The sequence below is a fragment of the Quercus lobata genome, chromosome 5 (genome assembly GCF_001633185.2).
Source record: "Quercus lobata isolate SW786 chromosome 5, ValleyOak3.0 Primary Assembly, whole genome shotgun sequence".
NCBI classification, from domain to species: Eukaryota; Viridiplantae; Streptophyta; class Magnoliopsida; order Fagales; family Fagaceae; genus Quercus; species Quercus lobata.
In genome coordinates, this window is record NC_044908.1 from 67,271,216 (window position 1) to 67,298,657 (window position 27,442).

General features: G+C 32.3%; 3 protein-coding genes across 3 annotated transcripts; 2 read left to right on the forward strand and 1 right to left on the reverse strand.

Annotated features, from left to right (window-relative positions):
* Positions 1-1,130: 1,130 nt before the first annotated feature.
* On the reverse strand, positions 1,131-8,523 carry LOC115992902 (cyclin-D3-2-like). The gene is made up of 2 exons (XM_031117144.1): positions 7,785-8,523; positions 1,131-1,698 (listed from the first exon to the last, which is right to left on the reverse strand). Exons 1-2 carry the CDS (start codon positions 8,262-8,264, stop codon positions 1,297-1,299), a joined length of 882 nt encoding a protein of 293 aa, XP_030973004.1. The 5' UTR covers positions 8,265-8,523; the 3' UTR covers positions 1,131-1,296.
* Positions 8,524-18,144: 9,621 nt separating this feature from the next.
* LOC115992195 (subtilisin-like protease SBT5.4) lies at positions 18,145-22,601 on the forward strand. Its single transcript, XM_031116287.1, has 11 exons — positions 18,145-18,293; positions 18,533-18,642; positions 18,721-18,818; positions 18,908-19,078; positions 19,387-19,486; positions 19,965-20,499; positions 20,591-20,688; positions 20,763-21,008; positions 21,093-21,207; positions 21,310-21,523; positions 21,854-22,601. The coding sequence occupies exons 1-11, from the start codon at positions 18,186-18,188 to the stop codon at positions 22,399-22,401; spliced, it is 2,343 nt and encodes a 780-aa protein (XP_030972147.1). The 5' UTR covers positions 18,145-18,185; the 3' UTR covers positions 22,402-22,601.
* Positions 22,602-25,544: 2,943 nt separating this feature from the next.
* LOC115992170 (probable galactinol--sucrose galactosyltransferase 1) lies at positions 25,545-26,992 on the forward strand. The gene is made up of 2 exons (XM_031116255.1): positions 25,545-26,014; positions 26,698-26,992. The coding sequence occupies exons 1-2, from the start codon at positions 25,659-25,661 to the stop codon at positions 26,975-26,977; spliced, it is 636 nt and encodes a 211-aa protein (XP_030972115.1). The 5' UTR covers positions 25,545-25,658; the 3' UTR covers positions 26,978-26,992.
* Positions 26,993-27,442: the final 450 nt, after the last annotated feature.

The window sequence follows — 27,442 nt, forward strand, 5'->3', positions numbered from 1 at the left end:
AAAAGAAAAAGCTAATAATGAATTGGCAAATGGGCATTTGCGTGTTTTATTTATCCACACTAGAGTCTATCGAGAATAGACCCATCTGCATTATAAGTAAAGGCTCATTTTGCTACCCAAAAAAAAAAAGGTTATTCCATGACGAAACAAAAATCCCAACATTTACTTGCAATATGGTTACAAGATCCATAAAAATTGTGAAGCTACTACTTGCGTCCATCCAAGAAGGAATAAGATCCCCTCAATTTTAAGTTGTTATCCATTTTCTCCATTTCACACATCACATTTTATATGCCAAATCTAATAATGTATAGGTTATTTAAAATTTTAAATGGCATAACAATCGGTACATTTTTAAATTTATAAAAATTAATTTGAATCATAATGAAATGAAGATATTCTTTTTCCAGGCAGAAGAATAGTGTGGAAATAAATTTTTTTAACTATGAACTAGATCCTTTCCATTTCATATAAGATGAAAAGAATCATGCTCCCTAACTTGGTTTCTAATTTTATAGATTTAGAATTGTGGGCAGAAAGTGCACAGCTAAAAAGCACGGACGCGGCTGGGAGGGTGCCGCACCCGAGTCCGATGCGGCCCAACGTGGGACACGGCGTCCGACACAGTTGACCTTGCGCTGGTGCAGTTTTTTTTTTTTTTTTTTTTTTTTTTTTTTTTTTTCTCGAATTCGCGCCGACGCAGCTCAATTCCCGCCAAACTAGGCTGATTCGGCCGGAATCGAGTCGTATCGGCCGGCGATCGATACGGCCGAAACAGGCCTAAATCGGCCTTGAAACTCGTCGGAGAAGCCGAAATTCTGACCTCATATGTGTTTCTTGCCTTCTTCTTTCTTTGTTTTGTGAATCAAGGTATATTAATGTATTTTTTAAGAATATTTTAATAGTAAAAATATATAGAAAATATAAATAAAAATATTTTTAATAACAGAGTCTCGCCGCACCCGCACCCTACTTTTTCAAAAATTGCTGAGTTCCGCACCCACACCCGACTCCCGAAATGCACCCGTGCTTCATAGGTGCACAGTTCCAAACTTTCGTATGGCTGGAATAACCAAGCTATTATGTAATCTAACTTTCTTTTAGAAAGTGATAAATAAAAATTAGGAAGAAGTACATAATGAGAGAGGTGAAGCTACCTGTTGTAATCTTCTCTATACCGTTCAATTTTATCGGTTTTCTATGGAAAGACTAGAAGAGATACATCTGATATGTTGTATTATATGTAGACGACCACATCTAAAAAAAAAAAAAAAAAAAATTGAAAGCAAAAAGGATCTAGTAGTTATTGCCATTTGCTAAAGAAGTCCGGATGAGTTGATAACATGCCTCGAGTTTCTCTTTGTTGAACTGAAGAATACCATAGAGTTCATTCTTGCAGGAATCCAAATTCTCACCTCCAAAATCCATATGCTTCATCACATGAAGTGTTACGGCTGCAGAAATTACAGATGGCCGATAATGCACTAGTTTAAAATCACTGAGCAGAGAAAGAACACGATGCTTAAATAATGCAGAGAACTCCAAATGCCGGTGATCTCCCATGGGAACCATTTTGATAATGTGGTTCATGAAAGAAAGTGGGGTGACCGGGTTCATCTTCCAATCTAGCAGCGAGAGCACCAACAGTTCCATTTTTTGGATTGACTTTGGCCTAAACACATATTCCGATTTCTCAACCTGGAACCATATAAGTTGATTCTCGTTAGCCTTTGTATTGAGTTGCAACTTGTAAATGCAATACTAACAGGAAAAACTCAAAAAGACATAAAAGACAGTTCCATGATTGTGGAAAAAAAATACACAAACCTCAGCTATTTTTGTGAAAATGCATGCAGTTCTAGATTTTAATATTAAAAAAAACCCATAGCTACAGAGGTTGAGTGTATGGTTTCCACATGAAGCAATAGCACAAGAGATTTTTGAAGAGTAAGAATAGAGAAGTATCTGGCTGCATTTCTGTGAAGGTCTCAAGGCTAAAATGGAACTTGAGCAGGTCCAAAACAATATTCCAGACTCCTGGGACAGCTCACTTGATTGTGAGGGAGAGGGAAATTAAGTATGCAAATTTATCAGTTCCTTGTGCAAGCTAGGGAGAGATTTTTTAAAGAAAAAAGCTGGAGTGAAGTGAAGTGGTTGTCACTAAGGGATCAAAATCAAAATACTTCCTATTCCCAAAATTGTTTCCATTAGAAAATCAAGGAGCACTATCAAATGCCTAGTTGACAATAGTGGGCAGAATTTTGCAAACCCTATTCTCTTATAAGACATGGCAATGGAATTTTATGAGTATCTTTAATTTTGTTATTTTAAGCATCAGCTTAAATCATGGTGATGTAGCATTGATCTCTTAGTTTCTCACTAATAAAATCTCTGAGCAATAGAAATCTGCCTTGCAAGCTGAGGTTTCAAGATCAAAAATTCAGAATGATTTGTTTAGTGTTAATGGAGATAAAGCTCATGCATCCAATGGTTTTACTTCCCAATTTTTTATGAAGGCATCGTTCATGAAGATCTTATAGCTGCTATTGTGTCCTTTTTCAATTAGGTAAACTCCTTGGTGAGGTAATTGCAACAATCTTGTCTTTGATTCCCAAAACCCCTAACCCTTCTAAGACGGGTGATTTCAAACAAATTATCTCATGCTGTAACATAATCTAGAAATGTATTACTTCAATTTCAGTAAATAGATTGAAGCCTTGTCTAAGTGGTGTGGTATGTGCTTAATTATGTTATTTTAACCACTTATTCTTCTCAACATTATTCAATGTGGGACTTTACTCACATGTGTAACCCAACAATCTCTCCCTCACGTCTGAGTGTTTGTATCTTTGTAGGCTTCATGACCTCTCTGTAGGCCATAAACAAGTCCTACTCGCTCCCCCTTGCGTAATGGGCGTTTCCCTTCACGAGTGCATCATTCATGGGCCTTCATGTATCAACCCCGCATGTCTTTTATCCTCTATGGGAACCTCACACCTCATCATTGTCTAGCATCATTGGCAATAATACTCCTTTGTTGGCCTTTTTCCAAGATCGTTTGTGTGGGCTTTATAGGCTTAGTTGGTGCAATATAATGTCCCCTCTCCATTTGTGAAAGGGATTTAAGTACACACACTCCATTCCCACTCCAACTGCAAAAGGAACCTCGATAGCCTTACCATCTTTGTCCTACAACACCATGGGCTCTGATACCACTTGTTGGGAATATGAACACCTTGGAGAGATTCTTTGAATAATTAATATAACATATAAAGACACATTTTAGCCCAAAAGGCCTAAATCCTATGGGTATGTACTCAATTATGTTATATTAACTACTAATTTTTCTCATTATTATTCAATGTGAAACTTCACTCACATGTGTAACCCAACAATAATAACAAACCCCCATTGTCCCTAGAAGGAATATTGCAAAGAATATTTTGCTAACACAGGAAATAGTGAAAATCTACCACAAAAATAAAGACCAACCTAGATGCACTCATAAAGTGGATCTCATGAAGGGGCTTACAATATTGTTGAATGAGATATTGTACTACACTATCTTCAGGGGTGTGGAGGCTAGGAGGTTCAAATGAACCCCCTGCATTGAAACAAATATATATATATATATATATATATATATATATGAAAGCTCGAATTTATGTTAAAACATAAGAGCTTGTTCAGACCCCCAATTAAAAATTACGACTAGATTGCTTTTACTTTTACTTAATCAAAGTGCGAACAAAAGCAAATGTGCGTAATGAACCGATACTACTCTAGTGCATAAACATGAACAACAAACAATAAAAGTAAAGCACAAAAGTAAGGGAAGAGATATGCAAACACAAGATAACACCAAGACGTGTTATCGAAGAGAGAACTGAAGAACTCGACAAAAAACCTCTCCACGGCCCTCCAAGTCGAAATCAATCCACTAGAGAATAAAGTTGGAGTATACGAATAACAAAAAACCCTTCAAGCCTAGTCTACCCAATATACTTGAGCCCTCCAAACTCTTACTACTAATGGACTTCTCGGAGTCATGTCTTCTCTAGCTTTCTGGATCTCGCAATACGTTCGATTGCATCCGCCAAGCCTCACCAGCTTCTTTTGGTAAATCCCCAAAACTTCCCAAGCTGTAAAACACTCTCTACACTCTGAATAGGTGTGGGTTGTGTTTGGGTACAAATCTCCTCTCAAGGTATGATAATGGGAAAGGGAAGAAGAAGAGGTTAGAATGATTTCTCACTAAGGATGAGTAGCTCTCTCTAAAAGATGGGTATGTGTGTTGTAGAAAACCTATCTAGGGTAAGCCTCTAGCAAGACACTCATGAAATCCACTGATCCTTCATTTTATGCTCAATTTTTCACCAACTTAATACTAAACCCAATACAATAAAATCCCACAAAATTCAAGAAAATAAATTAATGCAATTACAACACTTTTTGTCATGGAATAAAGCCAACATAAAACATAGTTGTAAATCACAACTTTACAATATATATATATATATATATATATATATAATGTGTTTTACTTTTTTTTTTAGTTTTGACCCCTAAAATAAAAATTTGAACATCTTGATCCTAATTTTGTTTTAAACCTAGCTAAAATAAGCTTGAATATGATTCTCTTAACACTATCTTGGTCTTTTTAAACACCAAAAAAAAAAAAACCAATCACAATCCAATTTGATATAACATCTGGAAAAAAATTAATTAGTCCAACAATAAAAGTGGAAATTTTTTAATCTTAAACCTTATAAAAAAAACTCATTTAGATATTAATAATTTTGAAATAAAATCAATCAAATGGGAGATTAATTGATGAATGATTGCTTGGCTGTATCCATTGGGTGAAGGAGTGCATAACAAGTCCAATATTTTCAATTGCCTTCAATGGTAGCTTGGTGGGTTATTGCAAAAAGGGAAGAGGATTAAGGCAAGGGATTGCCTCTCCCTTTACATATTCGTTCTAGCCATGCAGATTATTTTCCAAGATTTTGTAGAGAGGAGTGGGAGAATCTGCTAAGTTTAAATTTCATCCAAAGTATGTTGCATTGTAGCTGACTCATCTATGTTTTGCTGATGATTTGATGGTGTTTTGGGGAGCTTATCTACAATTTTTTCAAGTGACCCTTGAAGCTTTGAATAAGTCCACAAAGCTATCGGGTTTGAGAGCAAACATTATTAAGGGCACGTTTGATATACTGAATAAAAATTAATTAAAAATAATAATCTTTATTACTAAAAATAAAAGAAATTGTAATGAAATAAGTATTATTCTTATTCATAAGTTTAGGTTTTTTTTTTTTTTTAATTATCTGAGATAGAAATCATACTCTAAACTAATCTAAGTATATGTATGTGAAACTTCTTCATGGAAACTTGAACCTTGGCCCTTACCCCTCCATCCCATAAGAACTTGTACTTGTGAAGTGACCATTAGGCTAAGGGTGCACGATAGTATAAGTTTGGATGTTACATATGAAAAGCTCGTAAAGATGATGTATAAGGAAAATTTGTACTTTTTAAAATATGTTAATTTAAAAAACTATAGCATGCACTAAAGAATAGCTATTATAACCATTTTAGAAATGTATAACTATTCTTCATTTTAAGAAAGAGTTATTTTTCATAATAAAAATGTAATCAAATAACCGGAACTATTACACAAGAATAATAACCGTTCAATTACAAGAACCATTACAACAAGCTAAACATTTCCCAAGAGTAATTTTCATTGCAGCTACTCCTCCAAGCCTAAAACAGCAAACATTGGGCTTACTCCAATTTAAAGAAGGGAAGCTTTTCGTTAAATACCTTGGACTGCCTTTAATTTCTAGAAATTTGACAAAAAAGGAGTGCAGGTCTTTCTTCAAGCCACGTTTTCCCCCTTTTTTTTAAATTTTTTTTTATTTGTTAGTGTGCAAATAGTATTTTCCCACAGTTAGAAGTTTTTTATTGTCGTTTTTTGAGCTTCAGCTCTTTGTGCAATGTTTCTTGAAACTGTCTTGGTATCAAGGTTATCAAAATTGAGATCCTACGTAGGAGTAGGTGAGATCATGGATCATAAGATCAGATCGTAAATCGTAAGATCCTACATATTTTCATATTTAAACTAAAACACACATTGACAATAACTTTGAATGTTGAATAATCACGTAAATTGTAATTTTATTCATAAAAAAACAAAGATTTGCATCATATGATACAATTTGCATGTCATAAATTTCTACATCTGTACTAACGAAACAAATATATTTAAGTTTTGAGCCAATGTATCTAAAAAATTCAATAAATGTTTAATTAGCAACCAAATACCAAAATATTTATCAACACATATGGAAATATTTTCCAAGTTCCAAGTTTAAAATTCAAAATAAGTTATCCAAAGGAAACTAGCTAACTAAATTATGAAATCCAAAACCAAGATGAATATTAAGGTGAAGTGAACATTTAATTATTCTCATTCTAGTGTTCTTATCATTACCGTCCTAATCATTATCATCATCCAATTCATCATCTATGTAGAAATTGTGTATTTGTATACTAGAGTTGCAAAAGAGATCAAGATATAATTTCACACTCAACTATTCAAGTTATACCACTTAGCAACAATTATAGAGCATGCTCAAAAAAATCAATCAATCAATATACAAATACAAGCATAATAATAAAATTATATATAAGAAAAACATTTTAGCAATATTAGAACATAAATTAGTATATTAACCAAACAAATTTAACAATATTATAGCTTAAACGTAGCAAAGCCAATATAAATTTTTCATTTAGAAATGATGAAGCATTCATTCATTTTGATTACAACAAGTGAACTAGAAACTAGAAACATTTGCTTAGATTAATATAATTATATAAAAATAAATAAAAAGTCATAGCATCACAACATAGAAAAATAAATAAATAAATACTGATGTTTTGGTAGGATCGATAGAATCAGTAGGATCCCATACGATCCTACGGTCCTACACTATCCTACATACAATCCTACCAATTTTACGATTCTAGTGCAATCTTAAACATTTTAGTGAGGTGAGATCATAAAATCATGTGATTCTACGATCTAGATCACGATTTTGACAACCATGCTTGGTATTGAAGCTGTTTTGGTGCTGTAGTTGTAACAACTGTATCGGTGGTCTTGATTGGTTGAGTTGTGTTTCTAAACTATTTTCACTGTTGTTCTTTTGAAATGAAATTACTAATACATCATGTAAAAAAAAAAAAAAAAAAAAAAAAAAAAAAACAACAACAAACAAATGAAAAAACAAATCAATACAAAAGAGTTAAGTGTTACCCTCAAAAGGTTCTGTATTTTGCGGAGAAACTGCAAGGATTTTATACAGGGGAGTCTCTGTTACACACACACTTGTACACGTAGTACCCATAATCTCTAAAAACAAGAGAAAACTGTGAGCCTGTGCCTTTACAAAGGTTCAAAACTGTGACTGGGATTTTTTTTTGTGTGCATTAAGGAGTGTACACTAAACATTTCCCTTTTGTATACTTTACCCCCTATGATTTTTCTACCACAATCTCAAAAATAATGGAAATCATGACTTCAAGTTAAGGAAGTTCAAATTGTGAAATCACAATTTCTCTCGTTTTTTGGAAATTGTGGGTAGTATGTGTGCTGTGTGCATTAAGGGATATGTACCAGTCATTTCTTTATTGTCATTTCTTTATTGTATACTTTTACCATCATGATTTTTCTACCACATATGAAAGAGAGATAGGGATCAAATTAAACTTACTTGGAGATCAAAGAGAAGAGGAACGTGGATCTCCACAACTTTAGCTGCTAAAGAAAGACAAGCTACAGCAGCTAACTGCACCATCCAAGGCTTCATGGGCATGTCACTCCTTGACTGAAAACTGAGTAGAAATTGATCAAGATAGTTAACTGACAAAACTGCAGTGAAGGCAGAGAAATCATGGTAAGAATTGACAGCCAAAATCCACTTTACGGCCTCTTGACGAGCTGAAATGATGATGAGAGACATATCGGCTTTTAGAAAGCAGGTAGAGAGCTTGGTATGGGTCTCGTCTTCCTTAGATAACAGAATATGTAGCCAACAATATTGCTTGTCAAGTTGCTCATCCAGTTCCACTATAAATTGTGGCAAATGATTATTACTCAGTGGCTGTTCAATAGTACTCATGTTATCTTCGTTGCAGGAAAAGTCATTGAGACAAACCAAGTGATGATGAGACTTTTCTTCTTCTTCAGCCATAACTTTAATTTGTCAGCGTAACAAGAAGAGAGAACAGCCACCTGTTTTGTTTTTTGTTTTGAGTTCCCACTCGCCTTGAACTCTAAGGTTAAAGTCTTCAACCTTGAAAGAGAGATCTCATGCACTGTTGCACAGTATATTCATTAATAAATCATTATGTGGGATCAAGATGCATCGTGCATGTGATTTGTCTAGATCTTCTCTTTTGTTTCAGTTTGTTGGCAAGTGCTCCTAAAATATCATTTTACTACCTCCTTCGTAGAAGGATGGAAACCAAAAAAAAAGACTTCATTGTTGACTTGGAGCTTGGCTAACTTCACCAACCTATCCAAGTCAAGAGAGAATTGAGTCACGTGTTATAATTTCCATTTTCAATTGTAGGATTCATTTAAAATTAAAAAAGAAGAGGGTAGCTACATTCTCCCAAGTGATTTATTGTAAGGTATCATGTGTATGACACAACACCTACAAAATACAATTTTTGTTTGTGGATTGGTGCTTAGCGTAAATAGATCTGTGTCAAAATGGATTGACCGTGTTGACCTGCTTAACTTCAATCAACTCGAAATGATTCGACTAATATAAATAAATGTAATTTTTTACTTAACATAAATTTGAATTCGAAATACAATGGAGTAATTTTAATGGTTATATTGATAAATTATTCATTAAAACTCTAAAGTCTCTAACCCTTTTGCCAAAAAAAAAAAAAAAACTCTTTTCACTTTATGGTTTTTAGATTTTCTATTAAATGAGTTGTATTGCATTAACTCACTTAATAAACAGGTCAAATTAAGGTTGAAAAGTTTTATCGACATGATTTTAGATTGTGCTAAATTTGAACTATGTATTGGAATACTCTTCCATTAACACGACAAGAATACAATCTGCTAACACAAATTGCCACTCATAAATTATTAGTTGATTTAAGGAGGAAAAATAAAAAATAAAATGAAATGACAATATGGTTATGTCATGTGTATTTTTTATCTAAACAAAAAAAATTTAGATTAAAAAAAAAAGTAGATCAAAAATTTTAATCAATATATTTCTAACTCTATATATCTTTCAATCTAAGTCCCTCAAACTAAAATAATGGATTCCCACGGTAGCCACCAACTCTATTCATCTAAACATCTTAGTTAAAAGCAGGGACAGAGTCAGAACTTTAAGTTAAGGGAGGCGGCTTTACTGTTAATTGTGTGCAACGATTTCAACCTTTAACTCTACTACTACTTAGCTGCTGAATTTTTTTTTTTTTTTTTTTTTTTGTCAGTAAGAACAAAATTATTTTTCTTTAGAATTTTTTAAATGACAGAGTTGTTTATTTTAAATAAAATTGGTTAATTGAGCTTAATTTTTTTTTAATTTTTACTATTAGTAATTTTTGTTGTTGGGCTATTTTTTTAGGGCTTGTATATTTTTTTTTTTAGATTTTAGATCTATAAATTTTTTTATAGTCACTAAAATGAGGAAAATACTAGCGCTACAAACTTTTTTATAAATTATTAATGTAAAAAGTGGTTAATAGTAAGAAAAAAATGTTGTGAGTAATGGGTCTATGTGCGAACCAATAAGAATTTGCTACCAAAACAGTTTGTAAAAATGTTATAAAAAAGTTTGTGAATATAACATTACTTTTAAAAGAATCAATGATATTATTTAAGAGAAAAAATATAATTTTATAAAATAAAATTGCTAAAATTAGTATATATATATATATATTAATAATAATATTTTTTTACAAAAACTTAGTGGGAATCCAAAGCTAGCTACGTCCCTGGTTAAAAGTAGGTTACAATTTCTAACTTTTAATAAAGAAGACAAAGTAGGTTTAAAAAAACTGTAGCATGTGGACCACATGAGAGAATTAATGAAGAGGAAGCATAAGCCAGCAACTTTTCTCGACAAAATAATAGCAAACTTTTGGAGATAAGTTATATATATATATATATATATATATATATAAAAAGTTGGATTCAAGTTACACTTAATGTAATTCTAAGTGATGTTACATCATCCAATAATTCATTATAAAATTCATATTTTGAAAATCCCACCATTCAATTATATAATCTGTATGTGCTTAATACTCGTACCAATTTTCATATCAATTGGATATTATTACCTTTCGATCAATAAACTTATCTTTTATGTATTATTTTAAATTACAAAAACTTAAATTTAAACAATTGATTGATGACATGATTATTAATATTCGACCACTTTGAAATTTTACAAGTATAAATAATATACAAAAATAATGTAATCTAACGGTAAATTTGTTAAAAATCGCATCCAATTAAAAAATATTAAGTGGTGTAATTTTGCTTAAGTTACACCTTATATAACTTAAACCTAACCCATATATATATATATATATATATATATATATATAGGCATATCATTTTCAGATTCAAGCAATGCAAATGAGAACGAGATCTTCTTTTGTATTTTTTTAAGCAATGGAAATTAGAGCATGTACTACATCTACGGGAATCTAATGTCTGTGTGATGTTTGATATTACGTACCATGTTACATCATATGCATGACGGAATCTAATGTTAAAAACCACGAGAATATGTACTAGGCTCTCTGCCTATTTAGTATTGACATTAATTTATTGGAATAACAAACCCACACTTATTATTAGTAGGGCCACAATGGCTGAGTCTTATAATTCTATACACCGTTTCATACTTTTCAATTCCATAATTTCTGAGTCAGTATTTATGAAGAGCTTTTAACGTCTGATGAATATTAGGTAAGACCAAACTAATGCTATGTGAAATTTGGGGTTACATTTACATTGCAATATTGTATGTGTCTACCATTTGATACAGATGTTAGAAATCAGTATCAACAAGAGGACTTAATTTTTTGTTTTTGTCAAATTAAAGAAAACCATGGAATTCATTCTTGACACAGAAAAATCTACTCTGCTTCTTGACATAAGCGTTGCGACTGCAGTGATGATTATGCAAGGATCTAAAAAATTACCGAGAAGGGGGTGGTTTCCATAGGTTTATTTATTTATTTATTATTTTAAAATTTTAATATAAAAACTTAAGTAGAAAGGAGATGACAAAAAGATTATCAGAAGTTAACAGGTAAGAAATTTAAAAAGTAGAAAATTATTAACAAAAATCATTGGAGTTTATGATATAAGCGCATGAAATTTGATGACCTACTCGTGAGTAAAAGTCATTGCTTTATGGCCATGACCTACATCTTTTTTATTATTATTTTTTTTTTTTTTTGGGAAAATGCATTCGCTTAGGGCTTTAATTAGTAATTTTTTTTTTTCTATTTATGGTCATTTTTCTTTTTATTATAACTTTCAATTTAAATTTGAGAATAAGGCCAGTTTCGTTTGTTTTAGGACATCTCTTAGAGCATGTAGGATTTGATTTGGTAATTTTCTCAATTTTGTCTTTTTTTTTATATAATTTTCCCTATTTTCTGGCCTAAATTTGTGCTTAACACAAATTAAGGTGTATAGGCATCTTTTAGTTGCCCTATAGGTACTTTGAGGTTTTCTAAGAGCCTCCTAATAGTCCTGCACTTTTATTCCTATTTAACTATACTGTAGCCTCTAAGGCAATTCATTTTTCTCCTTAATAAAATTTGATAGAGTTTTCTCCTATATTTTTCTCCTAGATTCCAAAATTTCTCATTTTTATCCTATAAAATTTGAAACTCTATGGGTATACCTTTCATGTGGGTTTTGAGATTTTTTTTTTTTTTTTTTTCATTTAATTATTCAAAATCTATCAAGAATTTTGCAACTCAATTAGTATATTTCCATGCACGAAATGTTTGGAAATTAGGGGGGACGGGTTCAAGCCATAAAGTTAGGCAAAGTTTAAAAAATATATATTAAAAAAAAAAAAAAGTAGTATTTGAGGACATTATGACAATGGTAACAATAAGATATATTCTTCTTCCTTTTTAAGAGTGATGTTACTAATATTTACAAATTTTATTGCATAATGCTAGGGATAGAAAAATTGGACACGACCCACAAACCCGAACAACATGAAATTAACAGGTTATGAGTTGAAACTTAATCGATTCGGTTCATATTTAGGTTGACACGATTGACTCATTTAATAAATGGGTTGGGTTACTATTTAACACATAGAACCCGTTTGACCCATTTGAGTCGTTTAATTAAACGACATTATACCAATATACCCTTCAAACTCTACGTATATAAACTTATTAGTTGTTGTGGTTTATTTCTCTGACATATTGTGATTGCTTATCTATAATATTGGGATATACTTTAGTTTTGAATGGTTATTTGTGATGCAGTTACTCGTTAGTTCTGAATTTTATATTAAAAATATCTATTTGTTTGTTTTTTCATAATTTTTTTTCTTCATTTTGATAAAATATGATAAATAGGTTAAGACTGGCCCATTTAATAAATGAGTCATGTTAGAATTGAGGAATCTTGACCCGTTTAGTAAACATATTGGGTTAGTGTTGACCTATATAGTTAGATACTGATGAGTTGACACTGACACGAACCTGACACGTGAACACGAATTGTCACCCCTACATAATGCTTACAAATTAATTATTATGTTGTTAATGTGATGCCAAATACATTCATTACCGTATTAAGTGTAATCATCGCGCATCCTTAGTGCAGTGGTCACTCCACAAGTATAAATGCTTGTGAGGTGTGGAGGGCAAGGGTCGGGATTCAAGTTTTTAGAAGGGAGTTTCACACACATATATACTTAGATTAGGATAGAGTAAAAATTCTATCTTGTATTAAAAAAAAAAAAGTTTAATTTTTTTTTTATAGGATATTATATGTAGTTTGAATCAATCTCTTTTACTTTTGACAATAATACATAATATAACACCTAAAGTTTTATTTTGATCAAAATTAAAATGTCGATATTGGCATTAATAATGTGTGAACTTTAGCTTGATAGAAGACGCAAAATCTAAAAGAACTATTATTTGACAATCCATGACAATTTCTCTTTTGGTCAAAATATTATTTTATTTTTTTGATAGGACCAAAATTTTATTGATACTGTCGCTGGTGGATTTGAGAACATGAACTACAATAAAATCTTTGGCCAGGTGTCGTCCAAGGGAGTAACACTTAGATACTTCTAGAGCATGAAGAATTGTGCTCTTTCCTCTTACATTCATGGTGTGGTCTATTCATTAAATTCATGGTAGAGTCCATTGTAAATGTAAGAGAATGGAGCATCATTTATCCATGCTCCAAAAGTACCTAAGAATTTTTCCATCCAAGAACTCATAGTTAGTACTAGAAGAGAAAGACTTACTAAATGTGTTAGAGATTAACCGGTTGGGTTTAGGTTGATAAATTTAAGTGGGATATTTTATATTTAAATATTAATTAAATGAATTTATTTAATACTAACCAAATTAAGGTTAATTTAATAAATTTTATATAGATATAATTTGTTTAAATAATACTAACTAAACAATTGTTGATTTCATATAGAGAACTAAATATTATAGTTCAAGTATAAAATAAAACAAAAAGAAAGAAAATTTATATATATTTAAAAAAAAAAAAAAAAAAAAGGAGGTTTATTACTTTATCTTCGATATAATGAGATGCATGGTTAAGTAAAATTGTAATCTAATTTTAATTTTATATTCTGCTTTTAAGAGAGAGATAGAGATTTTTTGGTATGTGGTTAACATTGACAATCTACAATGTAGGTCTTGTAGAATATTGGTTTATAAAAATTAAAGTCTCAAGCTATTCGGAGAAATTAATTATCATTGATGATCTAGCATGTTTACAATATTTTTCCCCAGATTGTTTAGGGTTTCAATTGGGTTAGGTTTCTATTGGTCTAGTATTTGGAGTCCTTGATAGAGATGAAAAAAAGAAAATGCTAAAGTTTTTACTACAAAATGTTTACAAACTTCTTCTAAAAAAAAAAATTTACAAACTTATCAGATAATGAATGTGATTGGTGCTTCGTTTTATTAGGTGTTCCATTTTATTTTTCCCATTGAGGTCGAACCTAAACCAGTTTTAGAGATAGCTACCCATATATTGATAAGGGATGTATGAATTCTCTAATGGAAGGAGAGAGGTGCAGGGAGAATCAGTGGAGATAGAGGGTAGATTCAGTGGAGATTCGGGTTGTGTTTTCAGATCATTACCACCAAGACTTGCTATTCTTCAATTCTTGGAAGAGATGAGAGTTCTTTGAGAGAGAGCCATTGGGGTTATGTTAATTGTGGGTTGGCATGTTAAGACAAGACACAACCGTGGGTCCCATAAGCTGAGTGAAATTACAATAGTACCATTCTAACTCATTTTCCAACTCAAAAACGCCCAAAATGTGTTTTCATTTTCAGCAACTCATCAGTCATCACTCATTTTGTTGAGTTATGGGTGATGAAATTTGAAAATGAAAACTTGGCCAAACATGCTTCTTAGGCATGGGACCCACCAAAAGGGAGTAATGGGTGATTAAAACACCTAAACCAAACAGCTTCTAAATTATCTACTAAATTATCTAGATTAGACAGTCAAATCTTTTTTGGTCAAAACGGGATCTAATATGTAAGTGCACAAAAATGGACCGAAGTGGACACAAATGGATCGAATTGGACGAAATATTGAATAGACCGAAGTGGATAGAATAGGACCAAATAGACTGAATAGGATCAAAGTAGACCGTATAATACCAAAGTGGACCGAATAGGACCAAAGTGGATAGAATAAGACCAAATAGAACCAAAGTGGACCGAAATAGAATGGATCGAATAGCACCAATGTGAACTGAATGAGACCGAATAGGACCATTGTTGATAGCAAAGGACCGAAGTTGACTGCAAAGGACCAAAGTGGACTAAATAGGACCAAAGTGGACAAAATGGACTAAATAAGACCAAATAGGACTAAATTGGACCAAATTTTATATTTTGGTGTTAAAAGAGAGATAGAGATTTTTTGGTATGCGGCTAATGTTGACAATCTATAAAGTAGGTCATGTAGGATATTGGTTTATAAAAATTAAAATATCAAGTTATTAGGGAAAATTAATTATCATTGATGATTTAACACTTACAAATTTTTTCCCAAATTATTTAGGGTTTCAATTGGGTTAGGTTTCTATTAGTCTAGTATTTTGGAGGTCTTGCTAATGATGAGAAAAAGAAAATAGAAATGCTATGTCCACAACATTTTCACAACAAATCTTATGTGGTAAGTTGTTACGAGTTGTTATTAAAGGGGCAGAAAAGTAATTTCAATGGAAGGTTCAAACTAGAGCCAATAACAACTAATCGCATATGATTTATTGTGAAAATATTATAGATATAGCACCGCTCAAAAGAAAATGCTAAAGCTTTTACTACAAAACATTTACGAACTTATCTAGCAATGAATATGGTTGGTGAACTTCAACAAATTAAATAATGAATGCTTGAATGACTTTTTTATATTTGGTGACATATTAATCTATAAGCCATATGTAGTAAAATTTAGAAAAATGCTAAAGTTATTGCAAATTTTACAACATAATCTTTATAAACTGATGTGACAATGAATTTGATTGGTGGATTTCAAAAAGATAAATATTAAATCAATAATTTACATTTTTATTATTTGGGACACATTAATTTGTAAATGGTATAAAGTAAAATATGAAAAAAAAAAATTTATGAACTATAAATTTAAAGTATTCATGACGTCACTCATTTTGGTCTATGTAATGGGGGTGGAACATTTTTAATAAAGGGGTAGAGAGATCTTTTTGTAGTGGAGCCGTGGAGGCCTCAGGCCTAAGCCTTGAGCAGTGCAGGCCTTAAGTCCATTAAAGAATTGAGAAGAATTCTTAAAAGAAAAATTATAGAGTAACAATGTATCAGAGTGTTTACCTTCTTTACTGTCTTCTTCTTCGGCCTAGCCCATGCTGGTGGGCTCTTCGGATTGGGCTTTAGGCTCGCGGCATCTACCCACTCCAGCTAAAGTACAATTGCTACAAAAACTTACTTGATTCACATCACATTTGTTCCTTTGCGGCTTTGCCAGTACAGTATTCAACTTCAATGTCGTTTGTGTGTGTAATCTATAAAAAATTATTAATAACTATCATAATTTTCAAATTTTATTTTTTCTTAGAATTATCAATTTTCATATTTAATTTAATATTAAATATATAAAGACAATCAAAGTAAATTTCATTTGGAGTAATAAATATCATAATTATCAAAATTCATATTTATATACAGAACAAAAGAGAGATAAAATCATTTTCTTTTAGATAAAAAAATAATATAAAATTGAGGATATTTGATTTTTGATTGACCCAAATTAAAAATATTTATAAAAAAAAAAAAAAAATTGGTTGTCTTCATAATATTTTGCCACATAAACTTTTGAGTCCTCTTAATTTTGTGTGCACACACACATATATTTAGTTTAATTTAAATTTAATTATATATTTAAACCCTCAATTAGAATCTTTTCTATAATTATATATTTAATATTTCCATATAAAAAAAAAGTCAATTTTTTTTAATATCTGCTAATAACTATTATAATTTTCAAATTTCTTATTTATATAAAAATCTGAAGATGGATAATAATAATAATATATTTCGTAATAGAATTACTTTTTTTATTATTTATATGAAATACTTTTATTTTTATTTTTTTATGGCCATGGAGAAAATGAAATACTTTGATCTTTGGTCTACGTAATTGTAAGTTGCAACAGATTCTCAAAAAAAAAAAAAAAAATTGTAAGTTGCAACAACAACCATCCCGTCACTTTGGTAGTAGAGTAAGGGCTGGATATTTGCTATCCAATGAATCCGGGACAAAGTATAATTTTGTTTCATAGGGAATTAAGGAAAATTTCCTTTTTTGTGGACTCCAAACTTGATTTATACTTATCGGGTAAAGAAAAAGATTATCTAGAATTTACCCGCTTAGGAAATGAAGATCATCAAGGATTCTTGTTGTAATCAAGATTAAAATCATCTAGAATTTCTTTTCATTAGGATTCTTGCAGGTGGCAACAAAACGTGAAAAAAAAATGTAAGAACCGTGTATAGAATAAAAAAGTTTAGGTTTCTTAAAAAATAAAAATTGAAGAAAATTTAGAGATGATATCAACTCTGATAAGTGATAACAACGGATTATATATATACATATAAAAGTTGATAAGGAGTTGATAAGAACAATTATACGATTATGATCAATGAGACTTGAAACTTTTGGTTAAAGTAGAATTTTAAATTTCTGGAAATTTAGGTAATAGAGTTAACTACTGGCAATAGAATTTAATCTACCGTGCCTTCAAAAAAAAAATCTAATGTTTTTTTTTTTTTTTGAGAAAGAGAATTTAATCTACTGTAAACTATCTTATAATAACTAAAAACTAATTAATGAGAGTTTTATATATTAGAGTAAACTGTTGGCCATAGAATTTAATCTATTGTAAACTATCTTAATAGCTAATTAATAATGACTTTTCAAAAAAAAAAAAAACTAATTAATAACGAGTGTAGACACTTGTATTATGGTGTATATATATATATATATGATTTGATGCTTTCCTACATGTTTTGCATTCCAGCATATGCTTGTTATTTTTATTTGCATAAAAAAAAAATTTTAAAAAAAAAAAAAAAGCGAAATAGTGGATATATACCTCTTATTTGCATTATTATTATTATTAATCATAATAAACACCGCATAAAAAAATATCATAATTAATAACTGGATATATACCTCTCTCACGTCCAGATCTCAACTATAAGTAAACTACGGTTTTACTTGACCACTTCAAAATCAAATCCCATACCAACAGAGATTTTCCTGATATAAAGCATAGAGTTGTGCGTAAAATATATAATATATTCCTCTTCCTTGATTTCCTCCAAAGCTTATGATGCTAACAATGAAAAACAAAACATGGTTTTCAAAGCTTTCACTTTTCTTACTTCTGTATGTTATTTGGTCTCTGTTGCAAGCACCTACTTTGGCAATCAAACAGGTAATTAATAAGCATTATATCTCAATCTCCATGCATTTACCTGTTAAAAGCTTTCTTTTCTATATTTTTATATATATATATATATATATATATTTGCATGCATTTTCACAATTAACGAAGTACAAAAACTAATCTGTTTTCTTTTTCTTCATTCTGAAAATTTTACTCTTCTGCATGCATTTTTACAATTTACAAAGTACAAAAACTAATCTGTTTTCATTTTCTTCATTCTGAAATAGTCTTATATAGTGTACTTTGGATCACATGCACACGGTCCAGAAGTTTCTGAGGCTGATTTTGATCGTGTGACTGATTCTCATTATGACTTCCTTGGATCATTCTTGGGAAGGTAAGCAACGTGGTACCTAATTTTTGTGTTTAGAAAAAAATTACTTTTATTTTTTATTTTTCATTTGTTTTCATGCAGTAAAGAGATTGCAAAGGATGCAATTATCTACTCGTATCAAAGACATATCAATGGTTTTTCTGCCAACCTTGAAGAGGAAATGGCAGCTGAAATCGAAAGTGAGTTTATAGAAACATGTAAGCAATTTCATTCTCTATATATGTATGTATATATCGTGCTAAATAGGTATATATTAACTGCCATGCAGAGCATCCAAAAGTTGTGTCGGTTTTTTTGAACCAAGGAAGACAGTTACACACAACCCATTCATGGGAATTTATGTTAATGGAAAAAGAGATCGGGGGTGTGATACACCCCAGTTCCTTGTGGGAAAAGGCCAATTTTGGTGAAGACATAATTATTGGAAATCTTGACACAGGTAATTTCTTTTCCGGGCTTTGCTTTGTTCCTCATTACTAGTATTTGTTTTGCCACCCAATGTCAGCATTTACTGTAGCCTGTAGGTCCTACTAGGTCCCATAAATCTTGGCATGGGACAATGTCCTTTCAAATTTTGATCTTTTGAAATATAATAAGTCTACCCCTACAATATTTTTCACAAACTGTTGGCAAGTTAATTGTTAATGTGAAAATCATTGACAATTTATCTTCTTAAAAAAGTGTGAGAGAAGTTGTGTCAAACTCAAATTTTCAATCTATTAAGTCCCGGATTTGATGGTATTGTAGGTGTATGGCCAAAATCAAAGAGCTTCAGCGGCACAGGTTATGGACCCATACCATCAAAGTGGAAAGGAATCTGTCAAAATGATACAGTCCCTTGCAACAGGTCTGCTCTACTTAATGATTCAGTATCTTTGCCATATTGGCTTAGTACTGACTACTGATTGTTTGAAATTAATCCTACTCTGCTACTCAGGAAATTTTACTTTTATATGTTTTTTACATCACACAATTTCTCTTAACTTCGTTTCCAATGAATAAATTTGAATATTTCTTGGAAGTCAAATTGGTAAAACAGTAAATTATCAAAGAAACCATTAGTTCAAATTCCATTATTTAACAAAACATGATCTTATACCATTACCATTATGCTGGTTACTTTGGCATAAATTCAGTTTCACTTTCTTACTGTCATATATATATGTTGGGATGGCTGTAATCTTGTACTAGCACTAGCATCATTTGCTTAAAATTGTACATTCAAATGCACAACAATAAGCTCAAAGGTCCAATATTCATTCTCCAATGAAGTGCAAGCATTCCTAAAAACTTAAACCCTTTTTTTTCCTGGTTGATTTATGCAGGAAACTAATTGGAGCAAGATACTTCAACCAAGGATATACTAATTTTACTGGGCCACTCAACTCTGCACTTAATAATGCACTTGACCATGAAGGCCATGGTTCTCACACACTATCAACTGCAGGAGGGAACTTTGTTCCTAGCGCAAGTGTACTTGGTGTGGGCAATGGAACTGCCAAAGGTGGTTCCCCAAAAGCCAGAGTTGCGGCCTACAAGGTCTGTTGGAAACCAATTAATGGGAGTGAATGCTTTGACAATGATATAATGGCAGCCTTTGATATGGCCATACATGATGGGGTTGATGTGCTTTCTATGTCACTTGGTGGCAATCCAACTGATTACTTCAATGATGGTATGTCAATCGGGGCATTCCATGCTGTTAAGAATGGTATTGTTGTAATAAGCTCAGCTGGAAATTCTGGACCAAAATCTGGAACTGTAACAAATGTTGCACCTTGGATGATAACTGTTGGAGCTAGCACCTTGGACAGAGAATTCGAATCTTTTGTTAAACTTCATAATGGGAAGCAATTCAAGGTTTATCTTTCTATTCCTTCCCTCTTTTTATGCAAAAAATTCCCTAATTCTATCATTTGTTTTAAGACTTTAAGTGCTCATTTTATACTAGGGAGCAAGCATGTCTAAACCTTTGCCAACTGGGGATAAATTCTACCCACTTATTAGTGCTGCACATGCTAAAGCTGCTAATGCATCTGCCAAAGACGCGTAAGAACAAATTGTATATGTAGTGACTTACTATTAATTGTAAGTGTAATTTTCATTGTGTTTGTGCTCTGCAGTATGCTCTGTAAACCAGGTACATTGGATCCGAAAAAGGCCAAGGGTAAAATTCTGGCCTGTTTGAGAGGGGAAACCGCAAGAGTAGACAAAGGTGAACAAGCAGCTCTTGCTGGGGCAGTTGGGATGATTCTTTGCAATGATAAGCTCGATGGTAATGAAATTATTGCCGATCCTCACGTACTACCAGCAACACAGATTAACTATAAAGATGGTGTAGCAGTCTTTGCCTACATCAATTCTACTAAGTACTTTCTCTTTCACTCTGTATATTTCTCTCTCCAACACCAAACAATTTTGTCAATTTACTTATTAGTTTTTTGAATTAACAGTGATCCATTGGGATATATTACGGCCCCGACAGCAAAAATTAACAAAAGGCCTGCCCCATTCATGGCCTCATTCTCGTCCGTAGGTCCTAGCCAAGTTACACCCGAGATTCTTAAGGTTTGGCTATGAGTCTAATCTTGTTTTCTGTGTTGGCTGAAGTAATATTTTTCTTACATTTCACTACCAAGTAACCAATTATTTGCTTTTCTTAATGTTCAGCCGGATGTTACTGCTCCTGGAGTGAACATCATAGCTGCCTACACTGGAGAAGCAAGCCCTTCAGAAGAAAATTTTGATAAGCGTAGAATTCCTTTTATCACCATGTCTGGCACATCTATGTCCTGCCCTCATGTTTCTGGAGTTGTGGGTCTTCTTAAGAAACTCCATCCTGACTGGAGCCCATCTGCCATAAAATCCGCACTCATGACAACCGGTAAGACCTTTAATTGAATTTGATTCAGCTCTAAACATCAGATATACATGTATCTTCTCTTTTATCGGAGGTGGTATTGTGTGTGAGTGCGAATCTCTCTTATGGGGATATGTCATTCACTTGTGGAGTTCATTCCCATGTGAGAGAGATGTTGCATACAACTATGAGTCTATGACACAAAATAACAAGTTCTGTTACGTGCATTGTGAAAGAAATGATTCATATGCATAGGATATGACTGTGCTTCTGTTACTAATTTTCTCTTTGGTGTATCCACTTTTTAACTATATCTTGTACCTACTTTTTGGTGTGTGTGAATGTTTTCTACAGCTAGAAGAAGGGACAACACTAAGAGTCCAATCCTAGATGGATCTTTTATCAAGGCAACGCCATTCAATTATGGTGCTGGCCACATACGACCAAACCGTGCCATGGATCCTGGTTTGGTCTATGACTTAACTGTCAATGATTACTTGGACTTTCTTTGCGCTTCTGGCTATAACCAAACTTTACTTGAACTCTTCACCGAGGCTCCTTATAAATGTCCCAAGTCAGCTAGTCTTTTGGACTTCAACTATCCATCCATAACAGTCACTAATCTATCTCGGTCAGTAAATGTGACTCGAAAGCTCAAGAATGTTGGCTCACCAGGCACCTATGTAGCTCGTGTCCGAGAACCCATTGGAATTTCAGTTCATGTTGAGCCTAAAATTTTGAAATTTGAGAGTATTGGAGAAGAGAAGAGTTTCAAGTTAACTGTGACCAAGAAAACTGCTGGAATGGGAACTGAAGACTATGTATTTGGAGTGATAATTTGGTCAGATGGCAATCACTATGTAAGGAGTCCAATAGTAGTTGGTATGCCTCTGGGCCACTGATTAGCAAGATAGGCTAGTGATTAGTAATTAGGAGTCAACCTCTGGTTAGTAGCACAGTAATAGATTCATTGGATTTGCTCTCTTCAATTGTTTTAATATTCTTGTTCTTTGTGTCATTTTTTGGATTAGTAAATGTGATTTTTGACTAAGAACAAGAGAGAAAGCTGTGATTGAATCTCTTGGCATTGCTCACTTCTACATAATGACTTGTAATAATAATAATATAATAACTAGTGTAAGAAAAAAAAGAATTAAATAGGCTGTGTACTCTTTTTCACACCTCTAAAAATGGCATAGAATATTGGTTTAATAGAAACCGAATTCAATTAAAATTTTAAATTGTTTAAAAAAAATGTTGTTAGTGAGTTGAATCATCATTAACAATTAATTCCACTAATGATTTGAGGCTGTAATTTTTGTGAACCAATTTTCACACAGTAGGTAGATTACCAATATTAGCCACTTAATCTCTCACACAACTACACACCAAACAATCTCTCTTTCTCTCTCTTATTATCATTTTTTCCCAATGAATGTATCATTTATAAAATTTTACTAATAATACTTAGTCGTTTATGTAGAAACAATTATTTTTTCAGTATTATTAGTCGTTTATGTAGAAACGATTATTTTTTCAAAATCAAATAACCGATTATATCCCAAAAATATTAAATGGACTAGTTATTGCCTTAAAATTGCTAAACTTGTAAAGTTCATCTATTCCAAGGTAAAATATTTTTCTATAAGACAAAAGTATTTTTAGAGAAAAATACTTGGTTTCGGTGTTTGGTTGTATTCTTATATATTCTTTGGAAAACTTTTTAAGATGAATTTTTTTTTTTTTAATTTTCCTATATTTTTTACATGGACATTTTTTTTTTTTTGACGAAATTTATATAGACATTATTGATGGCTATTTTTGCCAGAGTCCTATAATCCCAATGCAAAGCAAAACCCAGTTCCTTTTGGGTTTGTTACACATATTTTGTAGCAAATTTTACTCTTTCATGTGTGGCCCAAGCTCATGCAATTTAAATGAGGATTTAAGGGAGTGTGGTATGGTGGATAAGATTGGGCTCATTTGTGTTTTTTCATGGGTCCGAAGCATAGATTTTGCTAAGTGGGTTGGGGTCACTTGCAAAATCTGACCCTGTATTGGCCACTTTCATGGATGGATCATCTTGTCTGGTTTGCCCTTGGGCTCATTTGTGTTTTTTCATGGGTCCGAAGCATAGATCTAAACATGAGATTTGATATTACTCAAATAATTGATAGGCACATTCAAATGCATAGTCTTGTAGCATGTGATGTGATACCTCTACCACTCACAATTTGTGCAATTTTATGTGCTCCTAGCATTACTCATCTTCTCATTCTTATCTCTCTAATGTCTTCCCTTATCTTGTTTTATTCTCTCAAGTGTTATCAATTACCAAATCCCAGTATTCTCACATCCAAAATTTCATCCTCACCATCAATTCAAAATTATTTCTTTAGTTTTCAATCTTCTTTCTTCCTAATAATCTGATACTCTGGTCCTTTTTCTCTCTCTCTTCTTCTCTTTCTATGTTTTAGTCAGCTCCAAGAATGCCTGCAAAATTTCTCTTTGAAAATGAATGATTCGACTTCTATTCACAAAACTTTCATGCCAACGTAATGTTTCTCACCATTACTTTATTTCTTTATTCTCTTTGATCTCTCTCTCTCTCTCTCTCTCTCTCTCTCTCTCATCCCTAAACAAACAAATTAAACGGTGAGATCCAGTAATGGTGGAACTTTTGGTGTTGGACAAATGAGACTAAAGCTGGAGATTTTTAGCAAAATTATGTAAGGGAAGAAAACAGGAAAACTCGTGCTTGGTTCCACAAACTGGACAGTTTGACCAGGGAGATTCAGGTTTTTATGTTTAAAAAACCTGATTGATGGCCGATTTTGGGTTAACCTAGTATGATCATTTAGTCCGGTCTAGATTTCAAAATCATGCATAAGAGAATGCCATCTACATATGGATGAATCCAACTGTTTATCAATATATATGAAACATGAAAAATAAAATTATCAATTTAAAGCAAATTACACAATTAAGTCCAATTAATTAATTTTCCAATTGATTAATTGCACAAATAAACACAAAAAAAATAACAAATCCACAATACACACTCCTTAACACCACAAAGTTTTTACAATGAGAAAAAACCCTACAATGGGTAAAAACTCTTCAAGGCTTATAAATTCTACCCACTTATTTTGGTCCTCTGTTGTGTTGCACTATCAAAGCAGACTTCTTTGCAGGGGGTAGGATTTTAAGAGTGAGGTTTGCTTATTCGGATAGGATATGGTTTATTATGGATTGGAGAGGCAGAAAGATAGCTGAAACTACTTTTTGAAAAAAAAAACAAAAACAAAAAACAAAACAAAAAGGAATCAACTTTTCATCATCTTTTTTATATGAAATAGATGTACTTGCTCTCTTGTGAGGTCTAGCAAACAAGATTTTTAATCCATACATCTATTTAAAATAAAATAAATAAATAAAAAACTGAAAATATTAGGTTTTTAGTCTAAAATGGTTTATATGCAAAATCATTTCTTAACATTAAATTAACTAATTAATTTTTTTTTTTTTTTTAAAAGAAGAAGAAGAAGAAGAAAGGTCCGGCGATTCAGGTCAAGCCTGGGTATCCGCATGCAAAAATTTCAAGCAGGGATAAGGTATAAGCAATAATTGGGTTTCAAGGTGTGGGCTTCCACAAATAAAGATTTTGGGTCAGGTTCAGGTATACTGGATCCAAATTCCAAACCCAGCTCATAGCTTTCCCTAATTAGACCTTAAGCAACGTTAAAAGGCTAATTGGTTCAAGGTTAAGGAACTATGGTTTAGAAGGAACTAGGGGGTGTTAAAAAGTTAAAAATAAAAGACTCATTTGATAAGATTCTCAAAAAAAAAAAAAAAAAAAAAAAAAAAGGACCGATAAATAATCTTGTCCAATTGAATAAAGTTTGATATATCTCATTATCTTAGTTTGAAATTGAATCGATCGATACAAGATTGCAAATGACAAAACGAGAAAAAGGTCACTACCAAATTTTAAAATGTGGTCAATAAGCAAAGGCTTAAAGGCTAACCTCATCACCCCATCAACTTGGAACCAACCCATATCCACATATACATCTACAGTTCTCCTTCACATATTATTATGGTTTCCTTATAACGGTCGAATTCACATATCAAACAGTGCTTGCTAGAGCTATTTGCTATGCTAGCAAACACAAACACCAACACCAACACCATGTTTTCTCCACCTACGACTACGAGGTTTCTACAACTCAACTCTCCATTCTCCTCCTTCTTACTACCTTCAAACCAAAGGGTTCTCTATCATGGCCACAGCGGTCGCCGCCTTGGTCGGCTTCAGACATGTAGACATTCCATGTTTCTCAATACAAAACCTGTCCTTAAAGATGGTACTCTTAATATCAAAGGTAAGGAAGCATTGACGGGTGTGCCTGACAATGTGGTTATCACGCCATTGACGGATTCATCAGCATTTGTTGGTGCCACTTCCACTGGTGATGCTAGTTCCCGACTTGTGTTCAAGCTTGGAGTCATCGAGTAAGCATGTTCTTTATTTCCTTTTATTTTTGTTTTTTATTTGTAGCTTTTTAACTTTACAATCGGATTGTTTTACTTTATCTAGTTTCACCCATTTGGAAAATATTGTGTTGTATTCTAGTATGTGCTTATTTTTATTTCAATCAAATCAAAGTGAGACATATTATTTTCGTTCTAAACATCAAAGTTAGTTGTGCATTGCAGTTACCTTGACTCATTAAGTAGTTTTGTTGGTGGGTTAATTGATCACATTTTATTCATGAAATGGGTTGGATTGGTGTTAGTCTGGATACAGCAAAATAATTCTACTCTTATAGTCGAATAAGTGACCTGGGTTTGAATCCCACCTACAATAAAAAATGCCATCAATAAGTGTTCCATCTTTCACATCTATTGATAATTGTGGTTACCAAAACACAGCTTTATGGCATACAATTGGATAATTAGTCTTTTGATGCTCTTAGTGTATTCTTAGTTTTGAAATTGGTCTTTAATTTGTGTCTCAAGCTTTAAACTTTAACCGGTTCATTTCTTAATCCTCTGTTTAATCAGTAATGATATCAGCAAGGGTTCACTAAATATTATACTGTGTTTGCCCACGGAAATGTCTTTTATCTCACATTCAATCATGTCCATTGAAGATCCAATTAGAATTAATTCCTAATGATATTTTCTTGATGCAGGGATGTGAGGTTATTGTGTATATTTAGATTTAAAATATGGTGGATGATACCTCGAGTGGGGAATTCAGGCAGTGACATTCCTATTGAAACTCAGATGTTGCTCCTGGAAGCAAGGGAAGGACCGGAAATTGATGCAAAAAATAAAGCAACTTCTTATATCATTTTCTTGCCTGTGCTAGATGGTGAATTTAGAAGTAGCTTGCAGGGGAATTCATTAAATGAGCTCCAGTTCTGTGTTGAAAGTGGTAATATTTCAAAGTTCTGCTTATTCCCTTTTTAAAAATTTTTATCACATTTGTTATTGATATGAAGCATAATGGAAATCTGGTGTAAAAATTTTCTTGCCGTCCAGCACTCGTTGTGCCATATAATGTTAAATAAACTTACTGTGAAAATTTATTAGAGAAGTTGATGCTACTGGATAAGTCTTGACTTATCATTTGCACTAATCTCACTATGTATAATGTACCAAAAAACCAATAGATTATGTTTTAGGACCATCTAATTCAGCTGAGCTAGGTTAAGGCTTTGCACTCAGTTGGGTTTGAATAAAAACAGGATGCAGCCACGGGTATATTATGTCTGAAGGTTGATAAGGACGAACTTTTTGTCCCTTCTAAGAGGAGACAAAAGAAAAAAAGAAAACCAATTTGTTCCTACTCACCAATTGTCTTCTCAAGTTTCTCATATTCTATTATTCTAATGATTAGAACGTTCTATGTATTTTGACAGGTGACCCGGAAAT